Source organism: Vicugna pacos, chromosome 31 (genome assembly GCF_048564905.1).
Source record: "Vicugna pacos chromosome 31, VicPac4, whole genome shotgun sequence".
Taxonomy (NCBI): domain Eukaryota; kingdom Metazoa; phylum Chordata; class Mammalia; order Artiodactyla; family Camelidae; genus Vicugna; species Vicugna pacos.
In genome coordinates, this window is record NC_133017.1 from 26,368,292 (window position 1) to 26,392,321 (window position 24,030).

Genomic DNA, 24,030 nt, shown 5'->3' on the forward strand with positions numbered 1-24,030 from the left:
AACCTGAGAGAGAAATTTACCCTGACCTGAATACTCACTCTCTGGTTCTAGTCTTTATCACTCTGTCCCTGATCTTACCCTCATCCTGACCCTGACCTGCTGACAATGAACTTGATCACAATCCTCACCCTCACACTATGGCATGATTTTGGCAAGGGCCACAGTCAAGTCTAGAGTGAGGTCCAGGGTCAGGACCAAGGCTAGGCTGAAAGCCAGGGCAGAGGCCATGGCAAAGGAGGCACCAGGTTTAGGGCCAGGTCTTGGGGGTCAGTCCAGTGCCAGGGCAAGAGAGGCTGAGGGTCACTGTGAAGGCGATTGTGAAGGTGAGGGTCAGGGCCAGGGCGAAGTTCCGGGTGAATGTGTTAGGGTGTGTCAGGGTTAGGTGAGAGTAGGAACAGGGTAAGGTAGATGTCAGATGCTAATGAGGTCAAGGATAATGATTAGGGCGAGGCTGAAGAAGGGCCAGCACCAGCGCAAGGCTCAAGATGTGCGGAGTTCAGGGGTACCACAAGGTCTAGTGTGAGGGTCAGCGCAAAGGCAAAGGTTAGAGCGAGGATGAATGTCAGTATAATGGGGTGGGCGAGGGTCTGGGCTGGTGTCAGGGCAAGGGCGAGGGCCAAGAGACAGCTGGAGCGCTGTCACCGTGGAGCGGCTGCGCGGAGTCGGGGCGAAGGCGGGCCGGGGCTGAGCTGGGCGGGTGGGCAGGGCGGAGGCGCAGCGAAGGCGGGGCGGGGGCGCGGTGGGCAGGGCGGGGCTGAGCCGGCGGGCAGGGCGGGGCTGGGCCGGCGGGCAGGGCGGGGCTGGGCCGGCGGGCAGGGCGGGGCTGGGCCGGCGGGCAGGGCGGGGCTGGGCCGGCAGGGCGGAGGCGCAGCGAAGGCGGGGCGACACTGAGCGGCCGCCGGGGCAGGCGCCATGGAGCCGCAGCTGGGCTCGCACGAGCTGCTGCACGTCTTCTCCTTCTTGGAGGCTCGAGACTTGCTCTGCGCCGCCCAGGTGGACAAGGTAGCACGTCCTGGCCCGGGCGGGAGGCCGCGCCGGGTTCGTAGTCGCTGGCTTGGCCACGGCCCGCCCCTCCCCTCAGGACCTCGGTTTCCCAAATCTGGGAGGGGGCGTCGGGTGGCCGTGAATCCGTGATCCGCGGAGGACCCTCGTGGCCCTCCTGGGTGGTGACCTCGGTGGTCTTTGGAGGGTCGCTCTGAAAGCCTATTCTCTCTCCGTCCCAACGTCTATCTGTGCTTCCGGACCTCCTGCGTGGTTGGCCTGCGCTGGGCGCCTGTGTATAGGATTTACCTCTAAAGATTGGTTTAGGGATCCCACCTCTTATGGAATATTCTGGAATTTCCCCTCTGGGGCCTTCCTGGAAAGCCACGCGCTCTCCGTGAGGGGAACCTCCCCCTGCAGACTCAGGGCTGTTCATTCCCAGCCAAACTCCCTAGTGCCTGTTGAAGTGCATCAGTCTGATCTGTGCTTCCCGGGGTTACAAGTGTTCCGAGTTCTTTCTCCTCGACTGTAATGAAATGATGGTATAGCGTATCTGTTTAATATCTGCCCCCTCCCCATAGCCCCACTCATTCCTATGAGCAGGGAATTTGTCATCACTGTGTAATCACCGTGTGTATACCCCTAGTGTATGGCTTGACATTTAGTGTACTCTCAGTAAGTTGAGTAAATTAGATTTCTTTAATTTTAAAATACATTACTACATCATTTTACAAGAAGACTAATAAACAGACCCTGACCTGAATTCTGTAATTATAATTTTAAGTGTATCAAGTGAAACACAGGGTTGTTATTCCCATTTTTACCAGTCAGGAAAGTATCATATAGTGAGTGCACTGGCGAAGGTCCCCCCGCAGAGTGTGAAAGGGAGGTGCCTTTTACTCTTTGACAGCACCAACTTCTCCAGGTTCTAGTTTCCCAATTAAGTAAAATGAGGTCAATAAACCCTGCCTCACAGGGTCCTCCCGAAGACCAGGATCTTACACAGCGATCCACAAAGGTGGGTAGCACTTACTGTGCAAGTTATATTACATGTTGTGATTCTATATTAGGGAAGTAAGAAGCTCTCAGTTGAGTTTTGAACTGGGAACTACAGGAAAGGAGAACACATAAATCTTACCCATTTTGATTATTGCAAAATGTGAACTTTACATTCCTACCAGCCAAAAAGACTTCTGAAGGGCTGAGAAACTTTGATGCTGGCTGAGTGAGGGCTGTGGAAGTGAGAACCTGGGCTCAAAGGGGATGGGGGTTATTTCTCACAGGGCTCGGACAGCCGCACATCTGGATGGGACCCTCGGTGGGCCTGATCTGGGCCACAGAAGGCTCCTGAGTGGTTTCCACTGAAGCCGTAGAGGCTCCAGAATCCAGGGTGGCCCAGCTGGAGAGGCCAGGAAGTTCCAGGATTCGAGTGTGGGCCTGAGGGAGTAGGAGACATGACACTCTGATCCTTTCCCAGGGCCATCCTGAGCCTCTTCCAGACACTTCTGCAGAGAGCAGTTTGTGGGAATGGGGCCTATGCGCCCTCCCCTAGGCAGCAATTCCATTCCACCATCTTGGCATCTCTGGGACATCCCTTTAGCCTTACTATGTGCCTTAATTTACTGCATTGCAGCAGCCGCCTTACAGGCCCTGCTGCTCAGCCCTCATTTCCAGTTGTTTCTTCTCATAGCACCCAGTGATCTTCCTGAAACAGTATGACTCGGCACTCTGCCGTTCACGGTTCCCAAGTGACTTCTCACTGCTTTTGCCCCTGTGACTTCCCAGAGTTGGTCTAAGCCTGCCTCCAGCTCCTTTCCCTGTGCTCTGGTTAGGACAACTTCCCCATCCTCTTTTTCATACTTCTGAGTCTTTGCCCAGGTGGGTCTGTGTCTCTCTGAAATGGTTCCACCATTTTTCTTAGAGGATAACTATTGATCCTTCAGGAGCTGATCAGTAATTACTTCCAAACCCGTTGGCCCCAGCTGAGCTGGTCATTCTCTCCTTTCTCAGTTATTACTTGTTGGATTGTCTGAGTATGTCTCTAATTCCCCCGGGTGAGTGTTCTTGAGTGCAGGCACTGGGTCTGAGTTCGAGCTGTGTTCCTTCTGCAGGGGCTGGCAGGCTGGGCACTAACTGTGTGTTGACTGACCAAATACTGTCTCTCCCCTCTCTTGTTCTAGGTCTGGAATGAAGTTGCAAGGACCCAAGAACTGTGGAGGTGAGTGAAGGAAGAGCCACGCCTGATCAGGAGAATGCCCCTCAAAGGAGAAAGGGGTACATTTTTCAGCACTCGCTGTGTTTCTGTTGAGTAGAGGCAGGAAGGGACAATCCACAGTCCCTCCCAGCAGGAAACTCCTCCTTAGTTGGGGGTGTAAGACTTTTTAAAATAGTATATTGAAATATAAGAGATTATATTAATCAAGTGGAGGTTGATATAAGGCAGGGGTACCAAACTCGGGCAGACGTGTACAGCAAATTGAATGTAGCTGGCTGATAGACAAATCAATAGGCAAATAAACCACTTTGATTTTCATCTTTGGTGTAACAGCATAGCTATATAAGCATGTTTGATGTTAGAACTTAAAAAAAATTCAAAAGAAAGTTGAAAAAATATTTTAATCATTAAATTATTAAAATTTTCTTTTCTGTTTATTCCTCCTTTGGAAGCTGACATCTGTATGTTTTGTTTTGTTTTGGTTTTGTAGGGGGCAGGTATTCAGGCTTATTTATTTATTTTTTTAATAGAGATCCTGGGGATTGAACCTAGGACCTCGTGCATGCTAAGTATGTGCTCTATATCTGTTCCCCAACCAACATCTTTTCTTTTATCCCAAGATACAAGTGTCAGATCTACCTCTTGCTGCATATGGGACAGACCATATACCCTTGACTGTCAACTAGGAGTTAAATGTCGTTTTAGTGGCTCATGATGGGAAACAGCTGTTCACATGAAGTTTCCTCCAAAAATGGAGGGAATCTTTGCTTGACGGTTTTTATTTTTAGGATAACTGTGCGTTGATGTATTTGAGAATTCTGGAATGCCAATGTTGCCATATTTAGTTTTCAGGATCATCTAGCATTGTTCTGTTTGTTGCCTTTTATTCATTTTTGTTGCTAATATTAATTAGAAAAATGATGTTAATCTCTAGTCGGTTTTGAAGTCAGAGGACTTCTAGATTTCAGTCTGTACAATTTGGGGAATGTACTCTAGATAGAACATTCATTTCTGGAAACTGATTTTTCTGGGGATAAGTGGACAAGCGTATGTCTTGCCAAATGTGATTCTCAAAGACACTGTGTTACTGAAATAAATGAATTGACTCAAGATTGGTGTAACTATTTGTTGAAGCCCTTGCTGAGCAATGCTTACATGTTGAAATGGATAGGATGCCAACCCCAAACCCTTGTCTTTGTTTTCATCTTTACAGATAAGCCGGGGTAGGAATTTCCATTTGACTAGCACAAGTAAATATATTTCTTTCAGGAGTTCCAAAACATCTCCTCCGCAGCTTGTCCTGACCTCCCCAAGTATAACACGTATGTTATAACGTGTATGACCATGTGTAACATGTATGTTATAACGTGTACTACCACGTGTAAAATGTATGACCATGCATGTAACTCCAAGTTCCTTGAGCAGATTGTTCAGCTGTCTGCAAGCCAAATCACGAACGGGTTTTTTGGTTCATTACTATTTTGTGGCTTTTGGTGCTAAGCTTTCTCTTTTTTAGCATAAAGTCATCCCTTGGGATGGTATCCTGGACCTATGTTCTTATTAAAACACTGGGTTTATGTTTCTGGAGCTGGGACAATGGCATTTCAGGAGCATCATCACATGCACGTGTCATTTCTGACGCTGTGCCTGCTGAGTTCCAGACCTCAAAGCTCTCAGGCCCATAGAAATTCTTATGGACACTAAGTGAGCATGGTTAACCGGTCATATATTTTTAATCTGTACTCTATAATTCTGATTTATGAATACTGCAAGTTACTTCTGTAAATGACTCACGACCTTTAAATTCTGCCACTTCTTTAATACACTAAGCATTCAATTTTTTAAAATTATTGAAATGTAGTTGATTTACAATGTTATTTTCAGAGCAATTCAGTTATACATATATATACATATACATATATACGCATGTATTTTCCAATTCTTTTTCATTATAGCTTATTACAAGAAATTGAATATAGGTCTCTGTGCTATATAGTAGGTCCTTGTTGTTTATCTATTTCATATATAATAGTGTGTATCTGTTAATTCCAAACTCATATTTATCCCTCCCCCCCTTTCCCCTTTAGTAACAGTATGTTGGTGAGTCTATTTCTAGTTTGTAAGTAAAATTCGTAACTCTTTTTTAGATTCCACATATAAGTGATATATGATATTTGTCTTTCTCTGACTTACTTCACATAATATAATAATCTCTAGGTCTGTCCATGTTGCTGCAAATGACTTTATTTCATTTAATGGCTTAGTAATATTCCAGTGTGTGTGTGTGTGTGTGTGTGTGTGTGTGTGTGTGTACACGTACACACCATATCTTCTTTATCCATTCGTCTGTCGATGGACATTTAGGTTGTTTCCATGTCTCAACTCTTGTAAATAGTGCTGCTATGAACATTGTGGTGCATGTGTCTTTTCTAATTAGAATTTTCTCTGGATATATGCCCAGGAGTGGGATTGCTGGCTTATATGGTAAAACTATAGTTAGTTTTTTAAGGAGTCTCCATACTGTCCTCCAAAGTGGCTGCACCCATTTGCATTCCCACCAACGCTATAGGAGGGCTCTGTTTTCTCCACAGCCTCTCCAGCATTTATCATTTGTAGACTTTTTAATGATGGCTATTCTGACTGGTGTATGGTGATACCTCATTGTAATTTTGATTTGCATTTCTCTAACAATTAGTGATATGAGCATCTTTTCATGCACCCATTGGCCATCTGGATTTTTTCTTTGGAAAAATGTCTGTTTAGGTCTTCTGCCTATTTTGTGACCAGATTGTTTTTTTTTTTTTTTTCGATATTAAGTTGTATGAGCTGTTTGTATATTTTGGAAATTAGTCCCTTGTTGGTCGCATCATTTGCAAATGTTTTCTCCCATTCTGTAGGTTGTCTTTTCATTTTGTTTATGGTTTCCTTTGCTGTGCAAAAGCTTTCAAGTTTAAACAGGTCTGCCCCCCCCCTTTTTTTTTTGCTTTATATTCCATTATTCTAGGAAATTATTCCAAAAAAATATTGCTGTGATTTATGTTAAAGAGTGTTCTGCCTCTGTTTTCCTACAGGAGCTTTATAGTATCTAGTCTTGCATTTAGATCTTTAATCGATTTGGACTTTACTTTTGTGTATGATGTTAGAGAATGTTCTAATTTTATTCTTTTACATGTAGCTGTCCAGTTTTCCCAGAACCACTTATTGAAGAGATCGTCCTTTCTCCACTGTATATTCTTGCCTCCTTTGTCATAGATTAATTGACCATAAGTGTGTGGGTTTTTAGCTGGACTTTCTATCCTGTTCCATTGATCTGTGTGTCTGTTTTTGTGCCAGTACCATACTGTTTTGATTACTGTAGCTTTGTAGTATAGTCTGAAGTCAGGGAGCATGATTCCTCCAGCTCTGTTCTTTTTCAAGATTGTTTTGGCTATTTGAGGTCTTTTATTTATTTTTGTTCTAATTTTGTGAAAAATGTCATTGGTAATTTGATAGAGATTTCATTGAATCTGTAGATTGCCTTGGTTAGTATGGCCATTTTAACAATACTAATTCCTCCATTTCAAGAACATGGTATATCTTTCCACCTGTTTGTATCATCTTCAGTTTATTTCATCAGTATCTCATAGTTCTTGGAGTACAGGTTCTTTGCCTCCTTAGGTATTTTATTCTTTTTGTTGCGATGGTAAATGGGATTGTTTCCTTAGTTTCTTTTTATGCTATTTTGTTGTTAGTGTATAGAAATGCAACTGATTTCTGTATATTAATTTTGTATCTTGCAACTTTACTTAATTCATTGATGAGCTCTAGTAGTTTTCTGGTGCCATCTTTAGGATTTTCTACTTGTAGTATCATGTCATCTGCAAACAGTAACAGCTTTACTTCTTTCTTAAAAATTTGGATACCTTTTATTTCTTTTTCTTCTCTAATTACTATGGCTAGGACTCCCAAAACTATGTTGAGTAAAAGTGGCTAGAATGGTCATCCTTGTCTGGTTCCTGATCTTAGAGTAGATGCTTTCTTCTTTTCATCATTGGGTATGAGGTTAGCTGTGGGTTTGTCATATATGGCCTTTATTATGTTGAGGTATGTTCCATGTATGCCCACTTTCTGGAAAGTTTTTAATCATAGAAGCATGTTGAAATTTATTGAAGGCTTTTTCTGTATCTATTGAGATGACCATATGGTTTTTCTTCTTGAATTTGTTAATATGGTACATCACATTAATTGATTTGTAGGTACTGAAAAATCCTTGCATCCCTGGGATAAATCTCATCTGATCATGGTGTGTGATCCCCTTAATGTATTGTTGGATTTGGGTTGCTGGTATTTTGTCGAGAAGTTTAGCATCTATGTTTATCAGTGATATTGGCCTGTAATTTTCTTTTTTTGTGATAGCTTTGTCTGGTTTTGGTATCCAGGTGATGGTGGCCTTGTAGAATGAGTTTAGAAGTGTTCCTGCCTCCTCAGTTTTTTGAAATAGTTTTGGAAGTATAGGTAATAAGTCTTCTCTAAATGTTTGGTAGAATTCCCCTGTGAAGCCATCTGGTCCTGGACTTTTGTTTTTGGGGAGTTTTAAAATTACTGATTCAATTTCAGTGCTGGTAATTGTTCTGTTTATATTTTCTATTTCTTCCTGGTTCCATCTTGGCAAATTGTACCTTTCTAGGAAATTGTTCATTTCTTCTAGGTTGTCCATTTTGTTGGCATACAGTTGCTTACAGTAGTCTTATGATCCTTTGAATTTCTTTGTTGTTGGTTGTAACTTCTCCTTTTTTCATTTCTGATTTTATTAATTTGGGCCCTCTCCTTTTTTTCCTTGATGAGTCTGGCTAAAGGTTTGTCAATTGTGTTTATCTTTTCAAACAACCGGCTTTTAGTTTCATTGACCTTTTCTATTGTGTTTTGGTTTAAGCATTTAGGTTAAGCATTGGGATTTAGGTTAAGCATTTGATTTTTGGTTAGAAGTAAAACTGCAAATATTTGCTTTTGTTTAAGGTCCATAATTTCTGTTGTGTACAATAGATTGTTTTGCTATTATTTGCTATTTGTGAAAGGTTTCAGTGCCATTTGATACATCATTGTATTTCAGAGGTATATCACATACTTTATTCATATTCACAATTTGACCTTGTTGACAGTCTGTCCTTTTTCTCTTCAAATCAACTGGTTTTGTTCCTTCTGAATATTGGTCATGGGCCCTACAGATGGTTTGTTGTATGATGACCTTATATATGTAGAAATAGAATTCATTTCCATAAAGAAATGTGTCATCTCCCCTTTTCCTCAAAGCCATATTATCTTCTTGGTCTAGCTTTTAGTTTCATAATGTTTAGATTGAGATATGGGTATGAGATATTCCTCCTTCCTCTTATTACAACTAGAAGAAAATCAACAACATAAGAATAACAATATGTCACAGTTGACACTCAGCCTCATAGTCCAGCAACTAAAAGGGGTGGAAGGCCATGGTGGAGCTGAAAGCTCATTCTTTTCTGAAGGGTACAGTTCTATGTGTCCCAGACAAGTTTTGCCAGGTGGGAATTTGACTTTGGTATAGCTAGATCTTCTTTTACCTGATTTATATTTGAAATCTCTTGATTTCTAAGTGTTTGCAGCTAGTTCATGTGGGCCTTCCTATGCCGGCCAAACAAGGTAATCTGGAGGCCCATTCTGCCCACTGGCTGTGAGCATGCTACTTCTGGTAGAAGGAACAGAGTTTCAACAAGCACAGGGAAACCTTTGTCCACCACAGGCACTGGATCTTTCATAGTGTGTTAGAAGGTCACTAGTGCCTAGCACAGAGCCTGGCATGTAGGCTCAGTGAATATATAGGCTTTGAATGGAGAGAAATTCTTTGTGTTGTACTTGTTGGAACCACGGGCTGTGAGCCACTTATTTCCCACCTGGCCTCATTTTTCTCCTCTGTGAGATATGATTGCTGGACTGGAGTCCTCTGATGCTGTATCAGTTCTGGTGACTGTAAATGCCAAAAGCCTTTGTCCATGCAGCCTCCCTAACCCTCTCCTACATGTTGACTCTCCTTGTGCTTAACTCCCATGGCATCATAGGCTGTCCCTTCTGAAACTTAGCATTTCCCCCCTGAATTTTAGTTTTGCTTCTCTTCCTAACCACAAGCTGAGAGGACCCGCAGAGCAAGGGCCATGTGTCACTCACTTTGGGGCCCACAGGCTAGATGGGGATTCAGTATTCTCTGCAGTTGGATAAGCTAATGTTCTATCTTCAACAACCTTATGAGCAAGATGCTGTCATAGAACTGACAGTAGTTACATATAAGTGAAGGATGCAGACTCTTGGAAAATGGTGGGTTAATGACCTCTGAAAATTTTCTTCTCCATAAAAGCAGTGAGAAAACTGGCACAAATTGTCAAAATCAACTTTGAAAGAACTCTGGAAATTAACCAGAGACTTAACAGTAGTCTGGGAAGTGTCTACTCAAGAAAAAAGTGGCTTAATCTTGGTAAGAACAGCAAGCATTCACTAGCTCTGTTCCCTTAACACCTCTCCAGCTTTACATTGGTCTTGAATATCAGCAGCCCACAATTACAGTGAAATCAGGAACCTGACAGTCACTGGAGGGGTGAGAATGGGATTAGACATCCTTCAAAGCCTTATTCCCGGATAATTGTCATTATTTGACCTACCTGGTGTTTCCTGGAAGATCCCACGTGCAAGGTGTCTTTATTTTACCTGACTTGGAGTTCACTCAGTGTGAAAAACATTTACCTTGGGGCATTTGTCAAAACAATTACAGACAACTGGTTAAATTTTTAATCCATTTTTTAATCAGTCAGAGTTGATGAATGATAGTTAAGGCAGCAATAGGCTAACAGAATAGCTTAAAAGGAAAAGTTGGTAATGTGATGTCTTTAGGGGTTTCAAAAAGCTCCAACACATTCCTAGGAATCTAGAAGGCCACGTGCATGTGCGGTGCTGTGCACTAAGTCAGGAAAGATTGAAGAGGGCTCTAAACTCTCCCCTCTGGCTAACCTTGAGGTTCTGTGCAAACAGGAAATGAAGACTAAGGCAGGGTAGTCACCTGCCTGGCTGAGTATTGAATATATGCCCCAACATGCACATAGAGCCATTGGCAATAATGAGACTTAGTGGTTCCAGACATTTAGTAAAACTCTCTCCACTCATTAGTGAGCATTAATTTAACTGAGCATAGACTTAAGTGGCCATACATAATGAAGAATACAGACTTTGAGTTAGTTCAGAAATGTAACAAACAAACATCATAACACAAAAATAATAAGCAGGGGGATGGGGGTGGGCAGAGATCAGATTTCCAGAGTTCTGTGTCATGTTATTTAAAATGTTCAGTTTTCAACAAAAGTTATGAATCATGCATATATATATATAAACTATGGCTAATATGCAGGAAACAAAGAAAACAATAGAAGTTGTTCTAAGGAAGCCCAGGCATTGGACCTATTAGACAAAGAATTTGAATCAACTATTTTAAGTATGTCCAAAGAACTAGAGGAAACTATGTGAGAAGAAGTAAAGGGAAGTATAAGGATAATGTCTCATTGAATAGAGAATATGAATAAAGAGAAATTATTAAAAATAACTTAATAGAAATTATGAAGTAGAAAAGTACATTATCAGATTAAAAATTCAAGAACAGATTTGAGCAGGTAGAAGAATGAATCAGTGAATTTGAGTATAGGTCAATTGAAATTATTCAGTCTGAGGAGCAGATTGAATGTAAAGATGAAGAAAAATGAATAGTGCCTAAGAGACCTGTGGAACACCATCAAACCCAACAACACAAAACGGAGTTCCAGAATGAGAGGAGAAAGAAAGAAGAAGGTATTTAAAGAAATAATGGCTGAAAAATCTCCCCAATTTGATGAAAAACGTTAATTTACACATCCAAAACCTCAATGAACTGCACATAGGATAAAGTCAAGAGTCTCATATCAAAACACATTATAATCAAACTTGAAAGCCGAAGACAGAATCTCGAAAGCATCAACAGAGAAGCAACTCATCATGTACAGGACAACCCCAGTGATATTAACAGCTGATTTCTCTTAAAAAACCATGGAACCCAGAACATAGTGGGCTGATGTATTGGAAGTGTTGGAAGAAAAAGATTGTCAGCAATAATTCTGTGTCTGGAAAAATGAAAGAGAAAATTAAGACATTCCCAGACTAACAGAAGCTCTAGAATTTGTTGCTAGTAGATTTGCCCTATAAGGAATACTAAAGGAAGTCTTTCAGATTGGAGTGAATGGACATTGGACAGGAACTTGAATCCACATGAAGAAATAGCACCAGTAAAGTAACTGTATGGGCATATGTGAAAGGCAACATAAATGTACTTTTTTGTTTGTAACTCTTTTCCTCCTATTTGATTTAAAAGACAACTGCATAAGGCAATAATTATGAATCTCTGTTGGGTACATAATGTATAAAGATGTAATTTGTAGGACAATAAAAGCATAAATGAGAGGGGCAGAAAACGAAGCTATACAAGAGCAAAGTTTTTTTAATACTATTGAAATTAAGTTGATATTAAATAAAACTAGATTGCCATAAATTATAATTTTATTGGTAATGTAAAAAGCAACTACTAAGAATTCAAAGAAATACGTAGAAGAAATGGCAAGGGAATAGGACACAAGAAAATATTTAATACAAAAGAAGGCAGTAATAGAGGAATAGGAGGAGAAACGCATAGAAATACACAAAATGACACATGTAAATCCTACCTTGTCAGTAGTTACATTAAATGTATGTGGGTTAAACACTCCAATAAGAAGGCAGAGAATGGCAGAAGGGATTAAAAAAATACCCAACTTTATGCTCTCTACAGTAAATTAAAAGACAAGTTGAAAACAATAGAATGAAAAGATATATACCATGCAAACAGTAACCAAGAGAGGCTATACTAATAAAACAGACTTTAAAACAAAGAGTGTTATTAGAGAACTATAAGAATATTTTATAATAATAAACAGGACAGTCCATCAAGAAGATCTAAGATTTATAAACATGTATGTACCTAATAACAAAGCAACAAAATACATGAAAGCTGACAGAATTGAAGGGAGAAATGGACAATTCAACAATAAGAGTTGAGGCTTCAAAAAAAATGCAGATTCTTGAATTCTGGTTGCATGACCAAGGCTGCATGACCTTGAATTAGTTGTTTAACCTCTCATGTCTAGAATGGCAATCAGGACCTACTTCATGGGGTTGCTATGTAGATTGACTAGATGCACAACAAGCACCTGTGCCTGTACATGTAGTGAGCGCTTGTTCAGTGTCATCTCATCATTATGCCCACTTGACAGTGGAGGAAATTGAGGCCCATGTGGGCAAAGTGAGTTGTTCAAGCTAATAGATGGTGAAGCCAGGACTCAGAGCTAGACCTGTTGATGCCAAAACATCTTCTGTGACTCTGCCTGAGACCATGGGTCTCTTTTTCAGGCAGCTGTGTCTGAGACGCTGGTCCTCATTGAAAGCCTCCCAGATGCCCCTGGGCACACAGACGTGGAGACAGTACTATCTCTGCAGATCTGAGCTGGAGTTCCGAATGGAGTCTGGGCGGCCAGAGAAGGACTTCATCTGCAAAGCCATCGCCGGGCACAAAGGTAAGGGGTAGGGAATGTGGAGGCTGTGTGCAGTTCCCACTGCTCACTCTTCCTCTAGTCATGTCTCCTGGATCTGGTATTTCAGCCAATTAGTTAGAAAGTGCCACTTAATAAGGACATGCCCTGCTGGGTTCTATACCTGTTACGTCGTTTGATCCCTCACAGTAACCCTGTAAAGAAGATATCATGACGTCTATCTCAAAGTAGAAAGAAACAGAAACTAAGAGACTAAGAAATTGTTCACAGTTCTACAGTTGGTGGGCAGTAGGCAGTCTGGGCATGATGCCCAGACTGTAAGTCTGAAGCACTAGCTCGTCCTGTCCACTGCTGCTCCCTGAATCAGCACCTACTGTGCTCCTGAGGGAGAAAGAAGAATGGTTGTCCCACCCACCCCTCACCAAGTTGAGTGTTCACATCCCAGGTGTCCATGTGTGTGCTCAAAGCAAGTCTGTGGTCTCTTTCAGGAGAGATAGATGAGCTGGCCTACATCTCAACCAATGAATACCGATTTGATGGACAGGAGAAGTCCGTGGTGTGCACTGTGTCTTCGGATGCCACTGTGCGCGCCTGGGATCTGCAGGAGGTGAGCTGCCCAAGACGGGGCCAGGATGAGTACTGACCAGATGCAGCAGGGTCCTCAGTCTTATCCAGGCCCTTTGCCTTTATTCTCCAAACTACTGCAGCTGACTTGCAAGGTGAGGAGTGGAGCCCCATTGTAAAGATGAGAAATCTGAGCTGCAGGGGGCTCCGTCTCCATGCCGGGTCACTGTTGAAACTTGAGTTTGATTGATCACAGATGCCCTTGCCCTCCTGCTGCCCTGCTTCAGAGAGATGGGCATTTTTGTAGTGCCTGATGGAGGCTCTTTGTGCAAGAGCAGTTCTGTGGTTCCACATTGAGCTGATGCCAGCCTCTGGGTGGTTTTAGCCCAGATATGCAGCTCTTAGTCACACCACCTGCAAATCAAGTGTTATAACCTTGATAACTTGATTCATATTCCAGACTTGGTTGGTATTTATAGTTAAAAAGCTTTCCTAAGCATTTTCTCATTTGATTCTCACAGTAGCTGTCATTCACAGTGTTCATTATTATTATCATCCTAACTTCATACAAGTTTAGACTGAAACAGAGAGGGAAGGTGTCTCAGTGTTGAACCATGTGACCCCCCCGCGCATCCTGGGGCCCCGCCTGGGGCCACACGTAGACAGAATCCAACCTCCTATAATGGATCTTTTCCTGGAAAACTGTAGGTTACTTCATGTTTTCAAACACTTGGGCAAGGAAAGTCCCCTCCAGGGCCTTCCTTTATTCAACATTTGGCCTTTTGGTGAGATGGATGCTCATTTCGCCTCGCTGTTCAGGCTTCCTGGAAGTGACAGGTTCCTTTCATGGAAACCTAGTGTACAGAAAGCAGAGGGAGGACCTCCAAGCTGGGCGCCGGGACACTCCACCCAACTCTCCCTGGGTGGCTCCCTCGTCATAGACCTCTGGCTGTGACCTGTGGGCCTGCCTTCTCGTCTGTGCGGAAGCTGCATTCTCGTGCCCCTGGGCCAGCCTTGTGGGGGGTCACTGCTCAACCCAGACTTCATGGTAGGGTCCATGAGAGAGAAAGGATGTGAGGTGTGTTTGGTGGCGAGGTGCTTGGCTGCCAGTGCACGAGTGAGTCTGAAAGCCCGAGCTGGGCTCCAGCCCAAGGTTCCAGACAGATGCAGGATGACAGATCAGGCCACCTGAGGACTCCAGGAACTGGTATGGGGACCCGGAAAGGGAGGGACTCTGGGGGCACAGGGTGGGCGCCAGTGAGGGGTCTAGTGGGCAGAGCAGTTTGGGAACGAGTTTGGATAGTTATAACTTGTTTTGCTTTTGAATCGTAGGAGTGAAACATTATCAAGGCTTTTATTTAAAAGGAAAAATGGGACTAAAAGATAATTCATGCGAAGAAAAACAAAAATCACCTTCCTCCTACTTTTCTTAGGTTATTCTCCCAGAGGTAACCACTTTCTTAGTTATTTCTGGTTTTATCAATTTTTATATTTGATTACTAGATTGTTTCTTGATCTGTATGCTTCGGAGAGTATCTATTGACTGCTTTACAGAAACGCTTTTAACTGTCAGGAACCCTTTCATACTCTCTGACGGCTCTTTTTTTTTTTTTACGGTACAATTATTTGTATCATTACTCTTCCCTCCATGGTCAGTTTTTCACTTGTTTATCATGCTTTTTTCTCTTTCACATGCTTTGTTTTCCTCATATACACCACGATGTTTGACATGGTAATTTCAAGTAAAGCTCTCTGGTGACCGATTGGTGCAGGTGTCTGGTTTCTGTTTCATGGCAGTTGTGTTGCCCTGAAAGAAACCTGCCTTAGGCTGCGGACCTGAGACCATTGACAGGCTTACATTAGGGGCTCTTGGGGAAGAAGAATAATTCTGGGAGATTCCATAGTTACCAAAATGAAAAGTTCTTGACTTGAACAGAAAGAGCTTTGGGTTGGGAGATCTTTTCTTTAAAAAGCCAGATAGCAAATATTTTAGGCTTTGCAGACCATGTGGTCCTGCTGCAGCTGCTTAACCATGTCCCTGTGATGCAGAAGCAGCCGTAGACAATAAGTAACAGAGAGTGGCCGTGTTCCAATAGAGCTGTATGTATCGCCACTCCAATGTGAGTTTTGTGTAGTTTTCATGTGTCATGAAATAGCCTTTTGATTTTATTTTTAACTAAAATGCAAAAATGGGCAGTAGGCTGGGTTTAGATGCAGGCCATAGTTTCTTGAACTCCAGTGTGGCCCATTGGTTACAGTGTGGAACTGTTAGGGCTAGAACCCTCTGCACCATTCTGCCTGCCTCCCTAGCCTAAATCCCACTTGTGAGCACATCTTCGACATTATTTTATTTTTAAAAAATTCAGCCATTTGATTGGAATCATGCAGTATGTAGCTTTTTCATGGTGGTTTCTTTCACTTAGCAATATGCATTTATAAATAATACACATGACTTTTTATAGCTTAATAGCTCATTTCTTTTTTCCAGACTATTATTTAATTTAATTTCATTTTTATTGAATTATACTCAGTTTACAATGTTGTGTCAATTTCTGGTGTACAGTATAATATTTCAATCATGCAAACACATAGATATATTTGTTTTCATATTCTTTTTCATTATAGATTACTACAAGATGTTGAATATAGTTCCCTACTCTATGCAATATAAACTTGTTGTTTATCTATTTTTTATGTATTAGTTACTATCTGCAAATCTCGAACTCCCAACTTATCCCTTCCTATCCCCTTACCTCCTGGTAACCATAGATTTGTTTTCTATGTCTGTGAGTCTGCTTCTGTTTTGTAAATAAGTTCATTTGTGTCTTTTTTTTTTAAATTTTTAGATTCCAAAAATGAGTGATATGTGGTATTTTTCTTTCTCTTTCTGGCTTACTTCACTTAGAATGACAGTCTACAGGTCCATCCATGTTGCTGCAAATGGCATTATTTTATTATTTTTTATGGCTGAGTAGTATTCCACTGTATAAATATACCACAGCGTCTTTATCCAGTCATCTGTCAGTGGACATTCAGGTTGTTTCCATGTCCTGGCTATTGTAAATAGTGCTGCTATGAACATTGGGTGCATGTATCTTTCCGAATTATATCTCAGGATGTACACCCAGGATTGGTGTTGCTGGATCGTATGGTAAGTCAATTTTTAGTCTTTTGAGGCATCTCCATACTGTTTTCCATAATGGCTGCACCAAACTACATTCCCACCAACAGTGTAGGAGAGTTCCCTTTTCTCCACAGCCTCTCCAGCATTTATCGTTTGTGGACTTTTGAATGATGGCCATTCTGACTGGTGTGAGGCAATATCTCATTGTAGTTTTGATTTGAAGTTCTCTGATAATTAGTGATATTGAGCATTTTTTCATGTGCCTATTGGCCATTTGTATGTCTTCATTGGAAAGTTGCTTGTTTAGGTCTTCTGCCCATTTCAGTGTTGGGTTGTTTGGTTTTTTTCTTATTAAGTTATATGAGCTATTTATATATTCTGGAAATTAAGCCCTTGTCAGTCTCATCTTTTGCAAATATTTTCTCCCATTCCATAGGTTGTCTTTCTGTTTTGCTTATGGTTTCCTTTGCTGTGAAAAAGTTTATAAGTTTAATTAGGTCCTGTTTGTTTATTTTTGCTTTTATTTCTATTAACTGGGTAGACTGCCCTAGGAGAACATTTTGAGATTTATGTCAGATAATGTTTTGCCTATGTTTTCTTCTAAGAAGTTTATAGTGTCTTGTCTTACGTGTAAGTCTTTAATCCATTTTGAGTTTACTTTTGTGTGTGGTGTGAGGGAGTGTTCTAGCATCATTGGTTTACCTGTAGCTGTCCAGATTCCCCAACATCATTTGCTGAAGAGACTGTGTTTACTCCATTGTATGTTCTTGCCTCCTTTGTCAAGGATTAATTGACCAAAAGTTTGTGGGCTTATTTCTGAGCTCTCTATTCTGTTCCATTGATCCATGTCTGTTTTTGTATCAGTACCATGCTGTTTTCATTACTGTAGCTCTATAGTGTTGTCTGAAGTCTGGGGGGGTGTGGTTATTCCTCCAGCCTTGTTCTTTTTCTTCAGTAATACTTTGGCAATTCTGGGTCTTTTGTGATTCCATATAACTTTTAGGATTTTTGTTCTAGTTCTGTGAAAAATGTCCTGGGTGATTTGATAGGGATTGCATTAAATCTGTAGATTGCTTTGGGTAGTATGGCCATTTTAGCAATATTAATTCTTCCAATCTAAGAACATGGGATATCTTTCCATTTCTTTAAGTCATCTTTAATTTCCTTAGTGTTTTATAGTTCTTTGTGTATAAGTCTTTCACTTCCTTGGTCAGATTTATTCCTAAGTATTTTACTTTTTGGATGCAGTTTTAAAAGGGATTGTTTCTTTACTTTCCTTTTCTGATATTTCATTGTTAGTGTAAAGAAATGCCACTGAATTCTGTATGTTACTCTTGTATCCTCCTACCTTGCCAAATTCTTTTATCAGCTCTGTTAATTTTTGTGTGGAGCCTTTAGGATTTTCTATATATAGTATCATGTCATCCACATATAATAACAATTTTACCCCTTCTCTTCCAATTTGGATTTCTTTTCTTTTTCTTGTCTAATTGCTATGGCTAGGACTTCTAATACTATATTGAACAGAAGTGGCGAGAGTGGGCATCCTTGTCTTGTTCCACATTTAATGGGAAAGCTTTCAACTTTTCACCGTTGAGCATTATGCTGGCTGTAGGTTTGTCATAAATAGCTTTTATTATGTTGAGATATGTTCCTCTATACCCATTTTGGTAAGAGTTTTTATAATAAACTGGTGTTGAATTTTATCAGATGCTTTTTCTGCATCTATTGAGATGATCATGTGATTTTTGTCCTCTTGTTGATGTGGTGTATCACATTGATTTATTTGTGTATGTTGAACTATCCTTGTGTCCCTAGGATAAACCCAACTTGATTATGGTGTATGACCTTTTTTATGTGTTGTTGGATTCTGTTTGCTAATATTTTGTTGAGGTTTTTGCATCCATGTTCATCAATGATGTTGGCCTATAGTTTTCTTCTTTGGTAGTGTCTTTGTCTGGCTTTGGTATCAGGGTGACAGTGGCTGCATAGAATGAGTTTTGGAGGGTTCCCTCCTCTTCAGTCTTTTGGAAGAGTTTGAGAAGGATTGGTATGAGGTCTTCTTTGTATGTTTGATTGTGCGATTTAGTGGGTCTGCAGATGTAATTCTTGGTGTATTGGGAGAGGGTGAGCTGTGAGTCTCTCTACTCTGCCATCTTGGCACCAGCCTGAACTATGGACTTCAGTTAATAACAGTGTATCAGTGTTGGTTTATTAGTTGTAACAAATATCCCACACTAATACAAGATATTAGTAGGGGAAATTGAATGTGGGGAGAAAGGGGGCATTTGGGAACTATCTATGCTTTCTGATGAATTTCTCTGTAAACCTAAAACTGCTCCAAAAAATAACATGTATTTTTAAAATTCAGTCATACCAAATTCAAGGCAAACATTCTCATAAAACTTTTAACAACGTAAGTATGTCTAAAGTAAGATTAATAGTTTCTGTGCCCTCCCTCCATCCCTCCTAATTCTACTCGCTAATGGAGCCTTTGTTAAACATTTGGTCTGTACCCTGCTTTTATTATACAAATAAATATAAGCACATGTGTGTGTGATTATCTAGAGGTGTTTGGTTGTTAGAGTATTACTTTCTTTAATTTTTTCTTTAAGAAAAATAAGATCATATTGCACATACTTCTCTGCAAGCTGCGTTTTCATTTACTGTCTTAGTGGACATTCTTCTTGTCAGTTCATACTGTTCTTGTCTGTTCTTGTCTTTTCTTGCAGTAACTTATGCATTTTGCGTAATGTGGTTGTGTCCATTTATTTAGCAATTTCTCTCTTTATGAATGCTCAAAAATCATAAGTTTTTGCTATTATATATGCAGTGCTTATATACATATACGGACATCTTAAGAGCTTTTATTCATTGGGTACTGTTCTGTAAGTGGGGTTACTGGTCAACTTCATACACAGTTTAGATTTTAAGAAATATTGCCAGATTATGTGTTAAAAAGTTTGTAGTCGTTTATACTTCCACCCAAAATGTGTGAAAACACCAGTTTCCCATGTCTCTGCCAATGTTCCTTATAATCAGTCTGTTTTTTGCCAGTCTGATATGGAAAGTTGTTACTTCTCTGATTACTTGTAACTCAAACATGTTTCAGTATGCATATTGACCGTTTCCTCTTCTCTTCATACTCCTTTTGTCCACTTGGGGTGGAAGGGAGGCAGGTTTGTGAGTGGCCTCATGTCAGCATGTAGGAGTTCTTTACTGAGAGGGATGGCAGTATGAAAAAACATCTAATTGCTCATTTAATCTTCACGGACACCTGTGTGCCTGCTGGACAGTGGTATTTTCTCCATTTTTCAGCTGAGGGGACAGAGCGTGTGCCTTGGCCAGGCCTGGCCCATGGGGTTGCTGCTGGGCACACCATGGGGAAGGGGGTCTTCTGGGCAGGGCACCTGCAGGCATGTGACAGAAGGTGTTGACATCTGCAAGCCCCAGTTAGCTTGTCTGTAGACTGGGCTCCCTGAGGACTGAGGGGGATGCTCCCCGTGGACGCTCTTCTCTACGTGTAGCCCTGTCCCAGCCCGTGTCTCCCAGGCAGCCCCCCCCCACCCCGTGCTCTGCCACTGCTCTCCTCCATGACACACCTGTCTCCTCTGGAGGGACACCACTTCTGTGTTGTGTTCCCTACCACGCTGTGCATCCTGTGGGGAGAGGGACTGCACCGTTCATACCTGCCCATCCCTAGTGTGCACTGGGGGATGGTTGAATGAACAAAGATAGTAAGTGTTTATGAAACAAATGGGCCCTCTGTAAGTTGTGGTATTAATTTTTATTGTTACGCAGGGCACGCAGATCTGGTCAAGCCCTCTGCAGCCTGCTGCTCTGGTGAATCTGGTGACCTACCCTCGGCTGCAGCTGGTTGTCACTGTGGATGAGCGGGGCCTAATCAAAGTCTGGAAAGCAGAGGACGGGTGTGAGTGGGCCTCCTTCTCCCTGCCTACGTACTTGTCTGCCTTGGAGGCCTGTGACATTCCGGAGGGCCCCCTCCTGCTGGTGAGTGACCTGGCTTGCAGGAGCCTCTGCTGTTTCCCAGGGTCTGTGGACACTGGCACCAGACCACCACAGCGGCATCTCAAGCGAGGTGCTCTGTGTGGCAGACCAAGTGACCACATTATTCTCCCACTCAGTGCGCCCCAGCTCCTCCTTGCCTCCCCACTGTGGTTCTCACACACTGGCAGCCTGCTCCTTAGCCCCATCTCTGCAGCCCTTTGCTTTCCCTCACAGTGAGGTCCAACTCTATGGGCTGCCCACACTTTTTCCGTCCACATGCCCCTGCTTTCCTGTCTCCTGGTCTTGCTCAGAGTCTTTTGTCTCTTTGCAGTTCCTTCTCACTTTGCATCCTTTGTTCCCTGTTTTCAAGTCCCAGCAGGGGCCCCTTCAAAGAAAAACTGAGGCATGTTGGGCACAATGCAAGCGTTTGCCTGAGATGCTCAAGGCTTTCCATTGCTGGGCATCATTCTTAGGCATTGGGAGGGAGCATTTGCCCAGAAAGAAACACTGAAAGGGGGTGTGAGCTTTCAAATTGAGGAAGTGGCTGTCACCTGGAGGCAGTATCCTCCTCCTAGAGGGAAGGAGGCCTTTGAAAGTGTGAGCAAGCTGGCTTCCCAAGTATCAGGGTGAGCAGACATCCAAGAACTGTTTCCTGTGTAAACAGAACTAACGCACATGAATGTTTCCAGGAGATTTAGTAGTAACAGCCCAGATGGGAGGCAGCCCAAGTGCTTGCCACCAGGTGACTGGATTTATAAAAATGCTATATGCATGCAGCGGACTATTACTCAGCTCGGGAAAGGAACAGACTGGATGTATGTGACAACCGGGATGAAGCTCAGAAACAGGCTGAACAAAAGAAGCGAGACACAGAGGAGTGCATAGCTATCGTATGATTCCTTTTATGGGAGATCCCAGTACCAGCAGAGCCAGTCTGCAGTCAGAAAGCAGAGCAGTGGTCCCTGGGGAGGGAAGTGGGTTGGGCTGACTCTAAAGAGACTGGTAGAAGGAGGGGAGGTAATAGCTCAGTGGTAGAGCATGTGCTTAGCATGCACGTGGTCCTGGCTTCAATCCCCAGTACCTCCATCAAAAGTAAATAAATACATAAATTTTTAAATAAATAAATAAAAAGTTTTATGTAGTTCTTGTTAAATGTATTTCACAGCATTTTATTATTTGTTGCTTTTCCATTGCGACGTGAAAATATTTTCTGCTCCTTTTCTAAGTGGATACTATTTGAATAAATGAAGGCTGTTGATGCTAATTTTACATCTTGTCATCTTATTAGATTCCACGGTTTGCATTTATTTTATCATTGATTGTCTTGGGTTGTTTCAGGTACACACTGTATCATGCATAGGTAGCGATATTTACTGTTCCCAAGCCTCAGGCAGTTAGTCGTTTTCTTTTGTCTGACTGTTCTGGCTAGTACCTCCGTCACAGGTTTAACGAGCTAGCGGCACCTGGCGGCCGTTTCTCCTCTAGCTGACCACAGTAGGGTGCCGGCTTCAGGAATGTTACAAAACAGCCATCAATGCCTGTTTAAACATTGGATTTTTAAAATCAGTATTGGATGTTGAATTTTGTGAAAGGCTTTTTCAGCATATAATTACAGGATTTTTCTCCTTAGGTCAATAGTTACGGTGAAATAATGGATTTTTAAAATATTATGTGATCCATACACTTGTTTTTAATGTACTGAGGTAGTCTAAATGCTGACATCTTATTAGGTTTTTGGATCTACATGTGTGAGACCGGCCTGTGGTTTTTGTTTTGGAGTTTTCTTTATCAGGTTTACACAGAAAAGCTCTGCTTTCTTCAACCACGGAACCTGAACATTTTTCCTCCTTTTTAATTCCTTGGAACAATTTAAGCTACATTGAAATTACGTGGTTTTTAATCTTTGACATCATCTCGTGCTGGACACTGTCTGTGGGGTGGCTTCTTCTGTGTCTTCTGTGGAAACTGGTCTATCTGCTGAGATCAATTTTGATATGTTGTATTTTCCTAGAAAACTACCCATTCTATCTCGGTTTTCAATTTTTTTATGCATGCAGTCGTCTGGAATATTCTCTTGAGGTCTTTTTCTGTAAATTTCCTCTATTTGAACACTTGTTTCCTCTCTGTCGTTCCTTCTCGGAGGTACGAGCTTTCTCCCATTTATTCCATGGTTGTCTCAGCTAGTGCCTTGTCTGTTTTGTTTAATGAATCCTGCTACTGGTTTCTAGTTTTACATCACTGTAATCAGAGAATGTTGTTTGTACTACTTTCCCATAGATAATTTATTGAGTTTTTTTTTGACTCAGATGTTCAATTTTTGTAAACATCCATGTGCCCTTGCAAGGACAGTGTGTTCCCCATTACTGAGTGCAAAGGTCCAAACATAGTCATTCTTAATCATGTTTTTTAGGTCGTATGTTTGTTTACTTTTTGTCTGTTTGGCTTGTCTTAGACTGAGAGCAGTATTATTATTTTTAAATTTAATGATATATTTAATAACGATATATTGAAATACATGAGTCAATATTCATTATTAATATTGTCAATGTGTTTCACTCCATTTCTTCTCGCATCTGCTTTGTAAAGGAGATTGGGGTGTTTGGTACCTAGGTATTCCTAAGTATTATTTCTTCATTGTGAACTACAGCCTTCAGTGCGATAAAGGGTCTTTATCTTTGTTAAATTTCCTACTTTGGACCTGAGTCCTTCTCTTCTGATACCAGGATCCCTGCTCCTGCTTTCTTAGGATTTCTGTATGCCTGGCATACCCTCATGTTCCATCTTTTTTTGATCCAGTATCTTGACTGTTGATAGAGTTGTGTTTTCTTCTGTTCATCAATCTGAAAATCTTTCTATTCGAATAAGTGAATTAAGCCACTTGCATGGAACGATGTGATGCCGCCTTGCATTTTGTGTCATGTTTGGTGTGTGATGTGGCGCGTCAGGAGGCTCCTTTTTCCTCGTCTGTTTCCTTCCCGTTTTATGCATGTGCTGGGGTGTGAATGATATCTTTTGTCATTTAGGAAGGTTTGTATTTTTCTCACATGGTTTTCTTGATCTTAATGCTGTCTCCTTTTTCCTTATTCGGGCCTGTCTACTATTTCATTTGTAGTTCCTTTACTCCCATGGCAGTCAATTAGTTAATCTACTTTGAAACTTCTCCCTTCTCATTTTAAAAAATTCATTACTTCCACTTTTTTGAGAACATGCAGTATTCACACACTGTTCTTCCATTGTGTCCACCTTTTTTTTTAAGCTCCTTGATCTACAGTTTAATATATTTAATGACCACACCAGGTCTTTTGGTGGCCTTTTCTCTGTATCTTCTGGTTTGATGAAACCTAAGCAGCTCCCAAGGAAGGGCTCATGAGTGCAGTTCTTGCATGTTTAGCACTGCTTTCAGTAGCCTTCAGGGCTTGGAGGATGGCCTGGCTGGGCACTAAATCCCTGGCTCATGCCTTTTAAAAAAATTTTTGTGAAAATATTATTTCACTGTGTATGTTTCTGTTGAAAAGTCTACTTGCCACCCTTACCTC

General features: G+C 41.5%; 1 protein-coding gene across 3 annotated transcripts in view; it reads left to right on the forward strand.

The window, feature by feature from the left end:
• Positions 1 to 24,030, forward strand: part of LOC102540364 (F-box/WD repeat-containing protein 12-like) — a 33,333-nt gene continuing 9,303 nt past the window's right edge. The window contains exons 1-5 of one of the 3 annotated variants that reach the window (XM_072952417.1): positions 1 to 323; positions 3,162 to 3,199; positions 12,659 to 12,822; positions 13,287 to 13,405; positions 20,288 to 20,497. In XM_072952417.1, coding sequence (XP_072808518.1) covers positions 12,702 to 12,822; positions 13,287 to 13,405; positions 20,288 to 20,497 — 450 coding nt within the window. In that variant the 5' untranslated portion in view covers positions 1 to 323; positions 3,162 to 3,199; positions 12,659 to 12,701. Of the gene's footprint in view, positions 324 to 864; positions 1,003 to 1,854; positions 2,000 to 3,161; positions 3,200 to 12,658; positions 12,823 to 13,286; positions 13,406 to 20,287; positions 20,498 to 24,030 lie in introns of those variants that run through there. The other 2 variants (XM_072952415.1, XM_072952416.1) reach the window with 2 other exon arrangements.